Raw genomic sequence first — 14,728 nt, 5'->3', positions numbered from 1 at the left:
AGGGCTTGAGTGTTTCCCGGGCAGGTGTTCCTTTCCTCTGCCGGCCTCTTATCAGCACATCTACACCCCCAGCTCACCCTTATCGCTCCCTCCATCTCCTTAGACTGCAAGTCCCAAGGCTTCAGAGGTCATTGCAATCCCACACTACTCCAACCCCCAGCAAAGCAGAAAATGTCCCACAAGGTGACCCCTCCCCCTTCCCAGCCGGCATCTCCCCCCTTCCTGAGGGAGAGCGTGCTTCCTCGTCTCGGGCACCTCATTTCTTATTTTCCTTTCAATTTTCATCCCTCTCCAAAGGTAATTTTGTCCATCCTTCAGTCTCTAGAGACGCGCTCTCTTTCTTACAGCAAAAGAAAGGAGAGGTCCCTGTTCCTGAAGACCTCCGAGGTGGAGGGTCCCCAGCCTGTCTCCACCCAAGCCTCTCATCTTGATAGGCAGAAGGCTCCCAAGAGGCCACGAGGTCTGACGGGTGATTTGGACCTAAGGTTCCACCTTGCACGCCAGCTCCAGCTTTGCCACCAGCCGTGGGTATCACACGCACATCTCCCTGCTCTGTCTTCTCACTTAGGAAACAGAGAACCTTCAGCCTGTTCCCAGGTACCTCGCAGATCTACTGAATGACTGCAATTCAATAACGTGGATATACCTCTTGGGAAACAACAGGAAGAAAAGTGGAAACTGTCGTACCATAAAATAATTGAACACTGTCTTGTCTTTATACGCATACTCCTCCTGTTGACTTACTCCCGGAGAGAGTCCCAAGATTTCCTCCAAGTTCCTGCTGTTCCGCCTCTGCGGGGATGCAGGGCTCTCTGGGGTCTCCTCTGACTGGAAGGGAGGAGCTGGGAGGGAAGAGGGGTCACTGGGCTGAGCCAGGAAACCTCCTTTGAGGCAGGGCTGCAGGGCTGCAGGGTAGAGGGCAGAGGTGACCACAGCTCAGACAAGCAGGTCTGGGGGCTTTTGAGCTCATCTATGGAAGAAGAATCAGCTGTCCTTGAGCTGTTATGATTGTGCTTTACAGACACTTCCATGAGAGCGCGTAAGTGTTACCTGATTTTCCAGATTAGAAGGTTAGAAGACTGAGGCTCACCTAACTGCTTTGCAAGGACTCAGAGCCAGCATCCAAACCTGCACCTGCCTGATTGCGGGGCTGGAGGGCTTTGCTTCTGTACTCTCTTGCACCCAAGGTAATTGTTCACCTGGCTCGTGGGACCCACCTTTAGGCTCCCAGTCCAGATTCCTGGGCCACACCCCTCTACTGTCCCGGTCTCAGCCGCCCTAGCCCACTGATAGGAACAAAGTCCTTCCCCCTCCCCTCCCAGCTCTGGGGCAGGCTCTGTGCCCCAGGGCTCTCTCTAGAAAGAGCTCCTCCCCTCCAGGTAAAGCCTCTCTCTCTCCCGGCAGGGCCCCCAGTCCCCTCAGTGCACGTGCACACGTCCCCCCAGCCCACAGCGCACACAGGGCACCCTGGAGATACCCCCACTCTCCATCCCAGCCCCTGCCTGCTCGCCCCCACTCCAGCTGCTGCTGAGTCCTAGACCCGCTCCCTTGAACCACATCCCCGTAACTTGCCGGTGCCCGAAAGGAGAAAACATGGGGCCCCCTCCACCCAAGGCCAGGGGACTCTGGATCCAGCTCCAGAAACTTCTGACCTCCTGGCTGCCGGGACAGCAAGACTGGGACCAGTATCTGGACGAGGCCTACATGCTGCAACAGAAGAGGTAGGCTGCCCCTCCTCTCCCTGAGCCTCAAACCCTCTGCCCACTTGGGTCTGTCTCCCCGCCAGGGCACTCCAGAGTTCAGTGCCAGGCACCGGGATGGGCCCAGCGCACCTGTCACCAAAGCCCGGCTCCTCTGTCAGTGCCGGCGGGGTGTGTGGCACTGGGCCACAGGCAAGAGGGGGCGGAATGATGCCAGGGCTCTCGCCTGGTGGAGAAGGGGAGCGGGGGACCTAGAGGGACCAGGCAGGAGAAACCAGGAGGTAGGCAGGTGGGTGCGGACTGGTGGGGAGCAGGCTGCTGGGGAAGCGCCGAGATCCTGTGGGTTTTAGAACACTTGTTGGTTGAAGAGAGAGTGCGGAATTACTGCTAACGGGAAGGAGAGGTGATGACATGCGAACAGGGGAGGAGAGCTCTGGTCTGTGTAACACCTGGAGCTGGCCAGCTACCGGGGAAACCCGGGTGACACTGGGGAGGCCCAGAGGGGACTCATAGAGTCCATCCATCTTTTACTGAGTCTCCTGGGTGCAGGGCTGTGCTAGGTCCCGTGGAGACAGATCGAATAAGGCCTGGGCCTGTTCCTAGAGCAGTTCAGGCAGGACTGGTGCCCCGAGGGCCAGAGCATTTCATGGCCAGCCCTGAGGTCCAGATTCTGGACGACCGGCCGGGGCAGGGACCCATCTTGAAGGCAGGCCTCTGCCGCGGGGTGTTCGGGGGACTCGTCTCTCGTCGGAGAGTCACCGTGAGCAGATCTGGGGGCAGCCAGGGCTGGACTCACGGGCAGTGGCTTCTCCAGGCCAGAGGCCTGAGCACCAAGGCTGTGAGCAGAGCTCTCAGCACAGGGGTGGACTCTGCAGTCCTGGCCCTGGTCGCTCTGAGCTGGACGCGCTCACACAGAGGGTCTAGGTGAGATGGTGGAGGGAGCTGGCCCTCACTCTGCCGGATCCCCCTGGAGAGCGCTTCCCCGAGGGGCAGAGCTGAGCTCTACCTTGAAATCAAAACTTCTCCTTCCAATAAAAAGCTTCTTTCCCCTGGCTCCTGGGACCACTGGAAGAGAGGAACTGGGGGCTGGGGGACATCACAGGAACCACCGGTCAGTCTGTTTTCCTGCCCTTCACCTCTCCCCGCCCGACCCTCTACCTACCGTCCTGTGTTCACCTTCAGAGCCAACACATACCGGCCCAGCAGGAATCGCCTTCAGCTTTATCTCTTGTTTGGCTCACCCAGGTGGGGGAGAAACAGAGATTAACCGGCAGAGGTACCGAAGGATGGATATCTCCACAGGCTCCTCCCACCCACCCCGAGATGCACATGCTCAGAGAAGCTCACAGCTGCGCCCTTCCTCGGTTACAAGCAGCGTGTTTAGATGCTTGGGTAACCGTAGGAGGAATAGATCCTTCAGAGCCCACCTCAAAACTCGCCCTCCCGCAGCAGGAGTGTGCATCCAAACAGCCCCCAGGAGAGTCAGAGCTTCGGCAGCTCCCAAGCCTCCTAGCTCTGAGAGCTGGCCTGTCTCTCAGCCCCCTTCTGGTCTCTCAAACTCCCCTTGGCTAAAGAGAGCTGCTCCAGCAGGCCTGGGAGCAGGGATGAAATCGGGCAGAAATTCCCTTTCCCCCACCTGCTCTAGATCCCCAAGTTCCCAAAACGTTTACTCAGCTTAGACGGACTTGGCCAGGCCCACCAGGACCACTCCTTCCGTGGCCCGAGCCCTCCTCCCTCAGGCATGCTACCCCTCTTTCAGCTGAGCCACGAGGCCCCCCACGTGGGAAGAAGTGGCACGATGTGACCACACGGGGACCCTGAGACAGGCTCTTGCCCCAGGCTGACCCTCAGCTAGAGTCCAGGAAGCAACGCTGCAATGGGTCACTGCACACGTTGTGGGACCCGTGTCTGTCCTAGGCACACACTGTCTCTCTTCCTCTCTGCCCTTGACCTCTCTGCCATTCTGTCTCTTCCTGACTCTTGTTCTTCCTCTCCCAGGATTCAAGAGTCTCCTCTGCTTCGGGCAGCCAAGGACAACGACCTGTGTGTCTTGAGGGAACTTCTGCTGGACCGAACCTGTGACTTTCAGCAACGAGGTGGGATGAGAGTTTGATGTGATGGCGATGGGGCAGAAGCCCCTGCCCCTCCCCTACCCAGGGCTCTGAGGGCTCCTGCAAAGGGGCCTTGGAGCGTGTCTCTGGGAAGTGTTTGATGCTCGTGTTTCCCTCCACTCTAGGAGCCCTGGGGGAGACGGCGCTGCACGTGGCGGCCCTCTATGACAACCTAGAGGCCGCCATGGTGCTGATGGAGGCCGTCCCGGAGCTGGTCAAGGAGCCCACCATCTGTGAGCCGTTTGTAGGTGAGGAGCCCGAATGGGTTTTCAAGGTGGACACAGGTAGGAGAAAGTCTGAAGTCATCTCTTAAAATGAGCCTCAGAGAGTAGGTCGGGGAAGGAGTGATGGAGGTTCAGGAAGGTCTCCCTTGAGTTGGAAGGAAGGCAAAGGTCCTGGTCTTGGCTTTGGGTATCCGTGACCTTCTTGAGCCATTTATTATTTCCCTTCCTCTCCTTTCATGTTCCCTGAAGGACAGAACTCTCTTTCTTTCATAGCAGCACAGTGATTACCTTTATTTGCCACCCCCGGTAGTCGAGGTGCGGACAGCTAAGTGAACTGCTGGAGGGATGACTTGCCCTCAGTCTCACACCACTCTGCTGAGTCGCGGGCAGAAATCCATGCAAGGATCTGTCAGGGATCTCCTGTAAGCCAGGTGGATGCTGTGTCTCTGAGAGAACCGGGAACAGACCCCGTGACTGAGGGCTCTCTTGTCCAGGTCAGACGGCACTGCACGTGGCCATCATGAACCAGAACGTGAACCTGGTGAAAGCCCTGCTCGCCCACGGGGCCAGCGTCTCTGCAAGGGCGGTAGGCTCAGCCTTCTGCCTCAGTCCCCACAACCTCCTCTACTTTGGTGAGAGCCAGGGCCAGGGCTGGGAGGGTGGGGAGGGGGCCAAGAGCAAAGGGAGGGCAGGCTGCGGGGGCTCCATGCCGGGGGAAGCTGGGAGGGGTCCGCCCTCCTCAGGCTGAAGGCCAGAGCCAGCCCCCCGACGCAGGGCCCCCTGCACCGTCCCCGCCTCTGGTTCTGCTGACAAGCGTCCCCAGGCCCAGAGCTGAGACGTGGGGAGGGAGAGGCAGTCCCCTGGAGAGACTGCCCATCCCAGCCTGCACCCTCAAGCCACGGGGCCCTCTGCACCCCCAGGGGAGCACCCTTTGTCCTTTGCGGCCTGCATGGGCAGCGAGGAGACCGTGAGGCTGCTCATTGAGCACGGCGCTGACATCCGGGCCCAGGACTCCCTGGGTGAGAGCCGGGCTGGAGGGGGAGCTGAGCTGGGTTGCAGAGGAGGGGCCGGGACAGCCCTCAGGTCCACCGGGCGCGGGTTGGGGGTGGGGGTCATGGGGAGCATCAGGGACTCTAGTCCCGGTGGCCGTGTGACAGCCCGTGTCCTCCCCCAGGAAACACAGTGTTGCACATCCTCGTCCTGCAGCCCAGGAAAACCTTTGCCTGCCAGATGTACAGCCTGCTGCTGTCCTACGACGGGCGCGGGGACCACCTGCAGTCCCTGGACCTCGTGCCCAATCACCAGGGCCTCACCCCCTTCAAGCTGGCTGGAGTGGAGGGCAACACCACGGTGAGGGACCCGCCCCCAATCCCCCCGTGTCCTTCTCATGACCCTTTTTCCAAAACTCTCCAGAAGGGTGGTGGTCCCTCACCTCCCAGCACCGTCATAAAATCCTCAGCCTCAGAAGTTCCTGACTCAGGAGGATTCGAGAATCTTACTTGAGAGGATCTGCTGCGGGAACCCAGAGTTCTCCTCCCCTCGCCTGTTCTCTTCTTTCAGATCTTCCTAGGGTTTGTGGGAAGGAAAGGGAGCCCAAAAATTAAAAGGTTCATGTCAACAGAGCCTTGTCAGTTCTCACCTGTCCATCAGTCCCAAGGAGTAAGCGACCATGCTGTTGCCCTTGACGTGCTCCTTATACGCTGACCCCCCCACCTCACCCCTCTGTCCACACAGATGTTCCAGCACCTGATGCAGAAGCGGAAGCACATCCAGTGGATGTGCGGGCCGCTGACCTCCACTCTCTACGACCTCACGGAGATCGACTCCTGGGGAGAGCACGTGTCATTTCTAGAGCTTGTGGTCTCCTCCAAGAAGCAAGAGGTATGGAGCTGTCGGGTGTCGGTGCAGGGCCTGTCCGTTTGCTGAGATCCTGGGCTCCAGACACTTCCCTGCCCTGTAATAGATGGAGATGAGGACGGACTCCTGGGACCTTTGGGGGGAAATGCCAATCGACACCCCTTTCCTAACTCCACTCTCCCTCTGCTTAGCTCTGGTTCCTTCCACTTACCTTTCTCTTACTAACGTCGCATATGAGGAACTCTCCAAATGGAAATTGCTTCCTACCATTCATTCATTCATTCATCCTTTCGGCATATTGAGCTTCTTGCTGTGTCCCAGCCACTGTACCAGGAATTAAGAATACAGAAATAAATAAAACACAGTTCCTTTCAATCACCTTTGTCAGTTGCCCATCCCCGTCCTCAGTCATTGTAATAGGGTACCACATAGAGCATCATAAGGGTCTGTACTATGCACAGTGGCAGCAGAACGGAGGTTGGTTTATCTTGGCTTGGACAGACCAGAGAAGATGTCACAGAGGATGTGCTTGAGCTGGGGCTTCATGGAGGAGTTGGGAATCACCAGGAAGATGGAGAAAAAGAGAGCTTTCCAGAGAGGGAAAAACACGTAGGTCATGCAGACAGTACTGGATTGAGTGACAGGAGGGAAAGGAAAGTCTGTTGAGGACTCATGTGGGGGAGAAAATCGTTTGTGTTTTCTGGAACCTCCACGATGGTGGCAAAATGTAGTTCCCCTTGTGTATCTGCCGCCTGACAGCTTCCTAGGAACCCTTCTAGAGCCCAACTCAGGGGATCACTGGTACTACTGAGCAGAGGAAAAGGTGAGTGGCTGGTTGGTATGAACTTCCTCAGGGCAGGATTTCTTAGGAATTGGAACCCCAGTCCGTCTGGTGGGTTGTGTCACCACAAATCCTCGGTCTCTGATTCCAGCTGGTTCTCAATGTTCTGCTACAGGTTTTATTCTTGTCTTGGTCAGCTATTCTATTCCCTCAAAATTCCTTTCTAGCCCCTTCTGTATCCCTCACTGCCTTCACCTTCAGTTCTATGAGGAGACCCAGATTCGTTCATTATGATGCAAATAGAGGCTCTCTGCCTGGAGCTTCTTCAGCTTCCTGCCTTGTCCTGCCCAACAGATCTGGAAACGGCCCACTGTCTCTCTCCTTCCCTCTAGGCTCCATGGAAAAGGTATTCTTCCTGCTAGTGAATACTCCCGCCAGCTACGCTCTGACTTTGCCTTCTCCTACTTTCTCAGATGTGTCGCGCTGTCCATCATCCTCTCTCAGAGCATCTGTAACATCTCACTGCCTACTTACGTCCGAGCACTAGCCCACCTGGCTGAGATTATGGCCACTCCCCACTCTTTGTGTCCTCTCTTGCTCCTCTCGGGTCCACAATACTTGTAGAGCAAATCTGACTGCCTCCTTGCTTGAACCTTGCAATTGCTTTCCGTTGCATTCAGAAAACAAAGTCCAGCTCCTTACTTTGGCATTCACGAGGTACCGTGATCTGGCCCTTAGCTGCTTCACCCGTGATAACCCCTGCCCACCCCTCCAACAGGTTCTGCCATGTCCCCAGCCACACCTCATCTGTCAATGTCTTCTCGCACCTTCCTGCCTTGGCACCTGCCGCTCCTTTATGGAATGACCTTGCCTGACTGTCCCTTCACTCAACCATTTACGGCTCATCCTTCAGAGCCTCTGTGGTGCTCTAGGTCCTGGTGTTTACTTCTGTCATGGTTTATCTCCAGCGCTACCATGAGGCCTAGCATACAGTAGAAGCTGACTGGTTGTCCGTAAAAGAAATGACAGACGAACTGAATGCGTGGTCATGACCCTGCCCATCTGGGACCCAGTGGGAAACCCAGCGCTGCTTCTCGCTACGGTGGTCACCCCCAACTGCACTCTTCTTCCATGGCAGGCTCGCCAGATCCTGGAACAGACCCCAGTGAAACAGCTGGTGAGCTTCAAGTGGAGGAAGTATGGGCGGCCATACTTCTGCATCGTGGGGGCCCTGTACGTGCTCTATATGATCTGTTTCACCCTGTGCTGCATCCATCGCCCTCTCAAGCCCTGTAGTGGCAACCGCACAAACTCCCGAGACATCACCGTCCTCCAGCAGAGGCTGCTCCAGGTGACTCTTCTCAAGAGGGGATGAAGGGAGCTGGTAGCGTGGGGTGATGGCGCTGGAAACCAGGAGCAGCTACCTGGGAAAGATACCACTCACCTGGCTGTGACGGGGGCAGGTTCCTGATCACCCAGGCAGAAATGAGGAGGGAGAGAAGGGGACCAGAGTGGGGGCTCAATGAGTCAGAGTGGGCTTGTCCAGGGAGCGATGGCTTTCTTGTGAACTTTGAAAGAATGCTTGGGACTAAAAGCGTCATGCTTTTGTAAAATGCCTTGTCCTTTACAAAGAGGACCAGACGTTTGTGAATGTGGCCTTCAGCAGAAACCGCGCTGTTGTGAAGGGAAGAACACTGTGCTCCAGGTCCATGTCTGAGTCTGTTTCTGGTCTGTTAGGGCAACACAGGCATCTTTCTGGCCTGCATTCTCTTCTGACCACCGTCAGTAGGAGCACACCGGCAACGATGTTATCAGCTGTCTGGCCACCTGTCAGGTGTGCTGCAGAAGGATGCCTGGACTGGGTAGCAGGTGGAAGTACATAGTCTCTAAGGTCCCCTCTGCTCTTGTGGGCTTGCCATTCTGTGGGTCACCCTCAGAGACCTGGGGTGAGGATGACTGAGTAGAGGCGTGGAGTAGATGTCAGGCTCTGCTGTTGGAGAGCAAACCCCTTGGCATGACAGAAAGAGCGGACTCTTGTGCATACTTCTGGGCATGTACATTCAGCACTGGGTTCGTTTAACAGGTAACCGAAATTCTTGTCCTAGTGACTGAAAATAGCTGAAAGAGAGTGAAGGCATGTGGGCAGAAAGCAAAAGACAGAGGAGGAAGAATTTTGCCAGGCGAGTAAGAGCTTGATGAGTGGAGACTTATGCCCAATGCAGGATGGGCCAGCCACCGGTACAGCTCAACCTGGACTTGGAAGAGGGGTAGTGTGGGATAGTTAAGGAGCAAAGAACCTGAGTCAAGTTAGACCAAAGAGAGTGGATGCACAGAGAGAGAACAGGGCGAAGAGCCTCACTGAATCCTCCAGTAGGTCGAGACACTCCATGCTTCTGCAATTTCCTCTCGGTAGGTATACAGTGTGCTGTCGTATCCAGAGCCTCTGTCTCTCACAAAGCAGGGTTCGCTGCCTGGAGAAGACAGGCCTGAGTCGGGTGGGGCTGCCTTGTTAGAGGCGGGCAGAGGCGTGCTCAGGGGAGGTTGTGTTCCATGCATCTCAAACTAGACGTGAAGGTTGTCCCTGGTGTGGAGACCACACAACAGGAAATAAGGACATTTAGGAGGTGGCCAGCTGAGACAGGCGAGTGACTAGCAACGGAGGGGATGGGTAAACATGGGGGTGGCTGGACTTTTCCAGCCTTCTTGGTTCTATTTCCTCAGATGCATTCTTTTCCACCCTTCCTTTGTTTCAAACTTACTTGGGGGATTTTCTGGATCTAGAATGTAGATAGCCTTCTAGCCTAAGGGCTGGGTGACGCTGAGCAACTGATTACCACTGAGTCTTCTTCCTGTGTGTCTCTTTCTCTTTGGGGCAGGACTAATTATGTACAGACCTGTTCCTTTGACCCAGATAGTCTAAATTATTATTAGGACATCCCTCCCCTTGCCTCAGGACTAGGTGAAGCATAATTACAGCTAAGTGCACGAACTTTCCTTCTGTTTGCTCTCCTGTTCCTTCCTTGTCCCCTTTGGCATTTTTACCCTTTTGCCTTCCACTTCGATTAAAGCCACTTTGGCCCAAAGAGAAGACTCCTGACTTTCAAATATTCTTTTCTTGCTGGGGGAGTGGACTTAAGAATGCTGCCCTAAGAGGTTTGAATAGCAAAGAACATCAGTGAAGGTCTGTGTCTTTTGACGTTACCCCTTGAGCCTTGGTCCTGAGTTGATGGAACCCCTGAGCTTCTCTTATTCAGTCGGAAGTCAGTCGGGATGAGATCGGGGGCTCCCAAACACATCACCGCGACTTGAAAGATTCTGCTTTCGTGACGTACCACGTTTGTTAAATAATGGGAAATTCTTTTTTTCTACATTTTTATTACTTGAAAGTCTTAGAAAAATGAATATGTACCAGTCCAGGGTCTTGGCTTGATGAATGCAATTGTCGCCACATTAATTAGCCCATGAAGCTTTTTCTTAGTTAAATGAATACTTTTATATCCCATTATATTAATAAATCTGGACATATGGAACTCTCGGTCACTGTAGGATTTCCTCTTTGGGTCTCGTGGGATCTAGAAAAGTCGCCGGGCTCCATGAGAGTAGCCCAGAACACCATCTCAAGACAGTTGAAATGAAAGAAAATACTCCTTTATTTATATGAGGTGGCACGAGGTACACGAAAGCAGACATATATGAGGGTAAAGTCAGTTTATCTCTGTGCAGTTTTGGAGATAATCTCAGCGTCTTCATTCTAAGACGCCTCATTGTTCAGCCATAAGAGTTATGCTTTTCAGGGTTTCCCAAGAACTGTATAATTACTTAGAGTTCATTTTCTGTCTCCATTCAGTGTCTACTCGGTTTAGGCAGGACACCGTGCACTGTGGTCCTGGCTCTCTTAGGTTTCCAGGTGAGCAGAAAGTTCAAAGTCTGGGATTAAGCAGCGTAGGTTTGAGTCCTAACTCTGAAACCAAATAGCTGTGTGACCTTGGGCAGATCCTATCTCTTGCTAGATCAGTAGTTTTTAACCAAGGCTACACATTAGAAACATGGGAGGCTGGTAAAAGTACGGGTTGCTAAGCTGCCCCACACCTGACAGATTAGAAAGACTGAAGCTGAGGTCCAGGCAATGGTACTTTGAAGAAATTCTTTGAGTGATTCTCATTCTTAGCTCGGACTGAGAGCTTCTACTCAGCTTTCCAGTGTGAAGTCGATCCCTCTGAGCATTTAGAGCCCTGATTTGCTGTTCAGCAAGAGGGCGTTGATCTCCCATCATCAGATTTCCTTTTGTGTCTTGAAGATTTCCTTTATCTCTCCGCTGCCCTTCTCCCAAAATCGCTTTGCTAATTCATTCACTACACAAGTAATCACCAAGAGCCTAGTGGGGCCTGAACATGCTGTAGGTGTTGGAAATTCAACCTGGTCTGAGCAAAACGCAAGTAACCTCTGCCCTTTTGGAGCTTACAGACTGGTTGACATTAATTAAATGAATAGATATTGCAACCTGTGATGGTTACAATGCACATGCTTTTTTCCTATGATGAGAAAACAGACAGCGTGCTGAGAGAGCTTATAACAGGGGCCTGGGCACTCTGGGAGGTCAGAGAAGCCTCCCCTGAGGAAGGTAACTGAGCTGAGATGTGGGTATGAATTAAAGGTGGAAAGTGAGTTCTAGGCAGAGAGGATGCCTATACAAAGGCCCTGAGGCAGGAAGACCCTTGCCAGTGTCTAGGAACTGATGGAAGATTGGCTAGGGTAGAGGGAGCTGGGGCAGGGGCCTCCAGATGAGACGGTCCTGGCAGATCTTTCCCCAAACTTTCCCAAATCATACAAGACCTTGCCGGCCCTACTGAGGATTTTACTCTTTACCCTAAAGGTAGTGAAAGGCTCAGAAAGATTTTAAACAGGGGAGATGCTCGATAACACTTTTGTTTCAGAAGAATGTCTCTGTAGGGTGGAAGACAGGTTTGAGGGGGCCAGGGAAGATGTGGGGAGACCAGTTAAGAGACTATTACAGTTCAGCAAGCAAAGATAATGGTAGATTGGCCTCAGGATGTGATGGGGGGACGGAGAGAAGGGGTTGGCATCAGGGGACTTAACAAAGGTAAGATCATCACTACTGCACAGTGGATGGGATGTAGATGGGGAGAGGACGTGGCAGGAGTGACTCATGGGTTCCGTTTATTTTCAATCCTCCTCTACCTGTCACGGTCAGTGGGTTTGCTTTTTCTACACATCACAATTCCTCATACGCTCTCGACAGTCCAAGGCACTACAGCTATTTGAAAACCCAGTTGATCTCCAACTCTCTACTGCTTTACTCAGGGGTCCTAAGCAACTCACTCTGGAACAAGCACGGCAAAGTAAAGACAAGACAGAGGTGAGGAGAAGCAGGGAGCCTGGTAGATAAAAATAACATCTACTGGGTGTTCGTTTTGCACACTTGGTGTGCACTTCCCAGTGCCTCTGAGATCTTATTCAAATGCAGATTCTAAGAAGAAGGCTGGTGTGGGCCCTGAGATTCTGCATTTCTGACTCACGGCTGGGTGATGCTGACATTGTGATTCTGTGGACCACATTTCAGAGGACAAAGCATTACACCATTTGATCCTCATAGATACCTTAGTAAGTAAATACAATTATTATTACCATTTTAAAGATGGGGACTCTGAGGTCAAGAGAGGTTTAGTGCTTCGGTAAAGACACTCAGCTAGTAAGGGCAGCGCTGAGGTAGGGGTTCTGGTCTGCGTCACCTCAGAACCTTTAATACGAAGCCAGGCACTTCTCCCTCCAGAGCGATGTGCTCAGTTCCAGGCTTCTTCTTTGGAGGATTCACTGCGTGAGGAACTCATGTCTCCAGGCTTTGAGAGCTAGCCAGGGCCTGGCACACTCACCTGTACCTGGGCACACCTGATAGTTCCCTGCCAAGATAAGGAATGCTGACGAGCAGGGCTGGGGATCCGGATCTGGGATTGTCTCCAACCTCTAGCTCCTGAGCTACTGTCTGGGCTCTAGTTCTGACACTAGGCCACGGTTTTGATGTGATTAACTTTTTGGTGGTTAGGGTGCGTCCTTCTTCTGTGGGAATGGGTAAAGACTCCTCAGGAACGAGCAGACCTTTCCCAAGTTCATCTTCCTGAGACAACACAGGGGCTAGGACATGGAATAAGCCCTTGGGAAGTAGACTTAGATGGAAACCAGGAGGTCTTGCTCTCTTTTGGGCCCAGTGGTTCTCAAGTGGGGGTATGTAGCCAGAAGCATTTACATCTAAAAAAGGAGATGCTGGGTCCCTGCTCCAAACGAATTGAATTAGAGTCCTCAGGGTTGGCATGGACACCTGTGTTGTAACAAAGCTTCCAGCTGATTCTGATGGGTGGCCTGGTTAGGAGCCCCTGCACGGTTTAGAGGATGAGAGTAACTCTTCATGAGGAACCAGCAGGTCTCTTTCTGGGAGCTTAATTCCTCTGTAAGAATCTTGGGGAAAAAAGAGGGTCCAGGATGGGGTTTGACAATTGTTTCCGGTGCGTTCCCCCTTCCTCGTGGTTACACTTGCTTCCCACCCTTCCCCACAGTGGTACCCAGGCTCAGCTAGGCCCACCCCTCTCTGGACATTTCCTTCAAGACAGTTGGTAAGTGAAAACACTCTCTTTTGGCCAATTCTCAGCAAAGTAGGACCTGTCATCCTCCGCAGGGGATCTGGCTGTGGACAGCTCTTAAAATCCTGAGCCATGTAAAGAGGTAAAGGATTCCAGTCATTGTTGAATGACATTTATTTATTTATTTTTGCGGTACTCGGGCCTCTCACTGTTGTGGCCTCTCCCGTTGCGGAGCACAGGCTCCTGACGCGCAGGCTCAGCGGCCACGGCTCACGGGCCCAGCCGCTCTGCGGCATCTTCCCAGACCGGGGCACGAACCGGCGTCGCCTGCATCGGCAGGCAGACTCTCAACCACTGCGCCACCAGGGAAGCCCTGACATTTATTTTTTAAAGGGGCTGAGGGGAGTATTTTCTCAATGCATTATTAGCTGAGCCTGCTTAGGCAACCTTGAGCTAGGAATCTGGAAATTCCAGACAAGCCCACTTCATTGTCATCCTTTCCGCCATTTGCCTCCTGGCTCCCACCTCCTGATTCCCTTTTACCTCCCTTCTGCAACTCTTAGATCATGCTCAGCGTGCACCTGTCTGTTCACCTGCTCCCTCGTCTCCTTCCTTCTTTCCTTTCTTATGAATGCAGCATCTGCTGTGTGTGCATTGTGGACAAAAAAAGAAGTTAGAGGTCCCTGCTCTCAGGAAGCTCTAAGATTCCTGGTGAGACATGGAATGTCCAGACGACTGCAGTGTGCCGGGGAAGGGCTGTAACCAGAGACCGGCACCGTGATCCTGCAGGGGAGACACCTGACCTGGCCTTGGAGGGGCAGGAAAGGAGACCCAGGAGGAATGCTGTGACCTGGGTCTTGGGGTTGAGGGTGAACCAGAAAAATGTGGTGGAGGCAGGCATTCTAAGAAAAGGTCACAGTCCACACAAAGACCTGACTTAACAACAATAATTCAACGTGGCCAGAGCTCACACAGAGCACGGGGACCTAGGGCAGGAGCCAGACCAGCAAGGGTTCTGTACGTCATGCCCAGTAGTCTGAGTCTTATTTTTTATTCTTATCTCACAATGCACACTTCTAAGTAAAAGAACACATGTGCAACCAGCAAGGGTTCTGTACGTCACGCTTGGTAGTCTGAGTCTTATCTTTTATTCCTATCTCACTATGAGCACTTCGGAGTGAAAGAATACACGCCCCTGATTTAAAAATCAAAGGGCAGGGCAGGTATAATGAGTATCAAGAGTGCGCTGGCTCGCCGGCCTCACCCGTGCCTTGCTTCCTCAAGGCAACCAGTGTTTACATCTTTTAAGTTCTCCACCCCTGTTGTCACCTCTGCACTGCTGAATAATGCACTTCTATCTCTATTCATTAATTACATTTAGACATCAGCTATCGAATTTCTACTCTGATAAGGATTTAGAGAATAACCATCACTCCCATCTCCCCCTCATGTTTATTCCAAA

The 14,728-nt window shown here is 53.2% G+C and overlaps 1 protein-coding gene across 1 annotated transcript in view; it reads left to right on the top strand.

Moving 5' to 3' along the window:
• The first annotated feature begins 1,469 nt into the window (after positions 1-1,469).
• Positions 1,470-14,728, top strand: part of LOC137229402 (transient receptor potential cation channel subfamily V member 5-like) — a 29,248-nt gene continuing 15,989 nt past the window's right edge. The window contains exons 1-8 of the mRNA XM_067747248.1: positions 1,470-1,721; positions 3,699-3,796; positions 3,937-4,059; positions 4,530-4,667; positions 4,956-5,054; positions 5,210-5,385; positions 5,770-5,916; positions 7,812-8,024. Of these exons, the coding sequence (XP_067603349.1) occupies positions 1,594-1,721; positions 3,699-3,796; positions 3,937-4,059; positions 4,530-4,667; positions 4,956-5,054; positions 5,210-5,385; positions 5,770-5,916; positions 7,812-8,024 (1,122 nt within the window). The 5' untranslated portion in view covers positions 1,470-1,593. The remainder of the gene's footprint in view (positions 1,722-3,698; positions 3,797-3,936; positions 4,060-4,529; positions 4,668-4,955; positions 5,055-5,209; positions 5,386-5,769; positions 5,917-7,811; positions 8,025-14,728) is intronic.

Source organism: Pseudorca crassidens, chromosome 8 (genome assembly GCF_039906515.1).
Source record: "Pseudorca crassidens isolate mPseCra1 chromosome 8, mPseCra1.hap1, whole genome shotgun sequence".
Taxonomy (NCBI): Eukaryota; Metazoa; Chordata; class Mammalia; order Artiodactyla; family Delphinidae; genus Pseudorca; species Pseudorca crassidens.
Note: the sequence above shows the minus strand (reverse complement) of the source record. Positions and strands in the feature narration are given on the sequence as shown.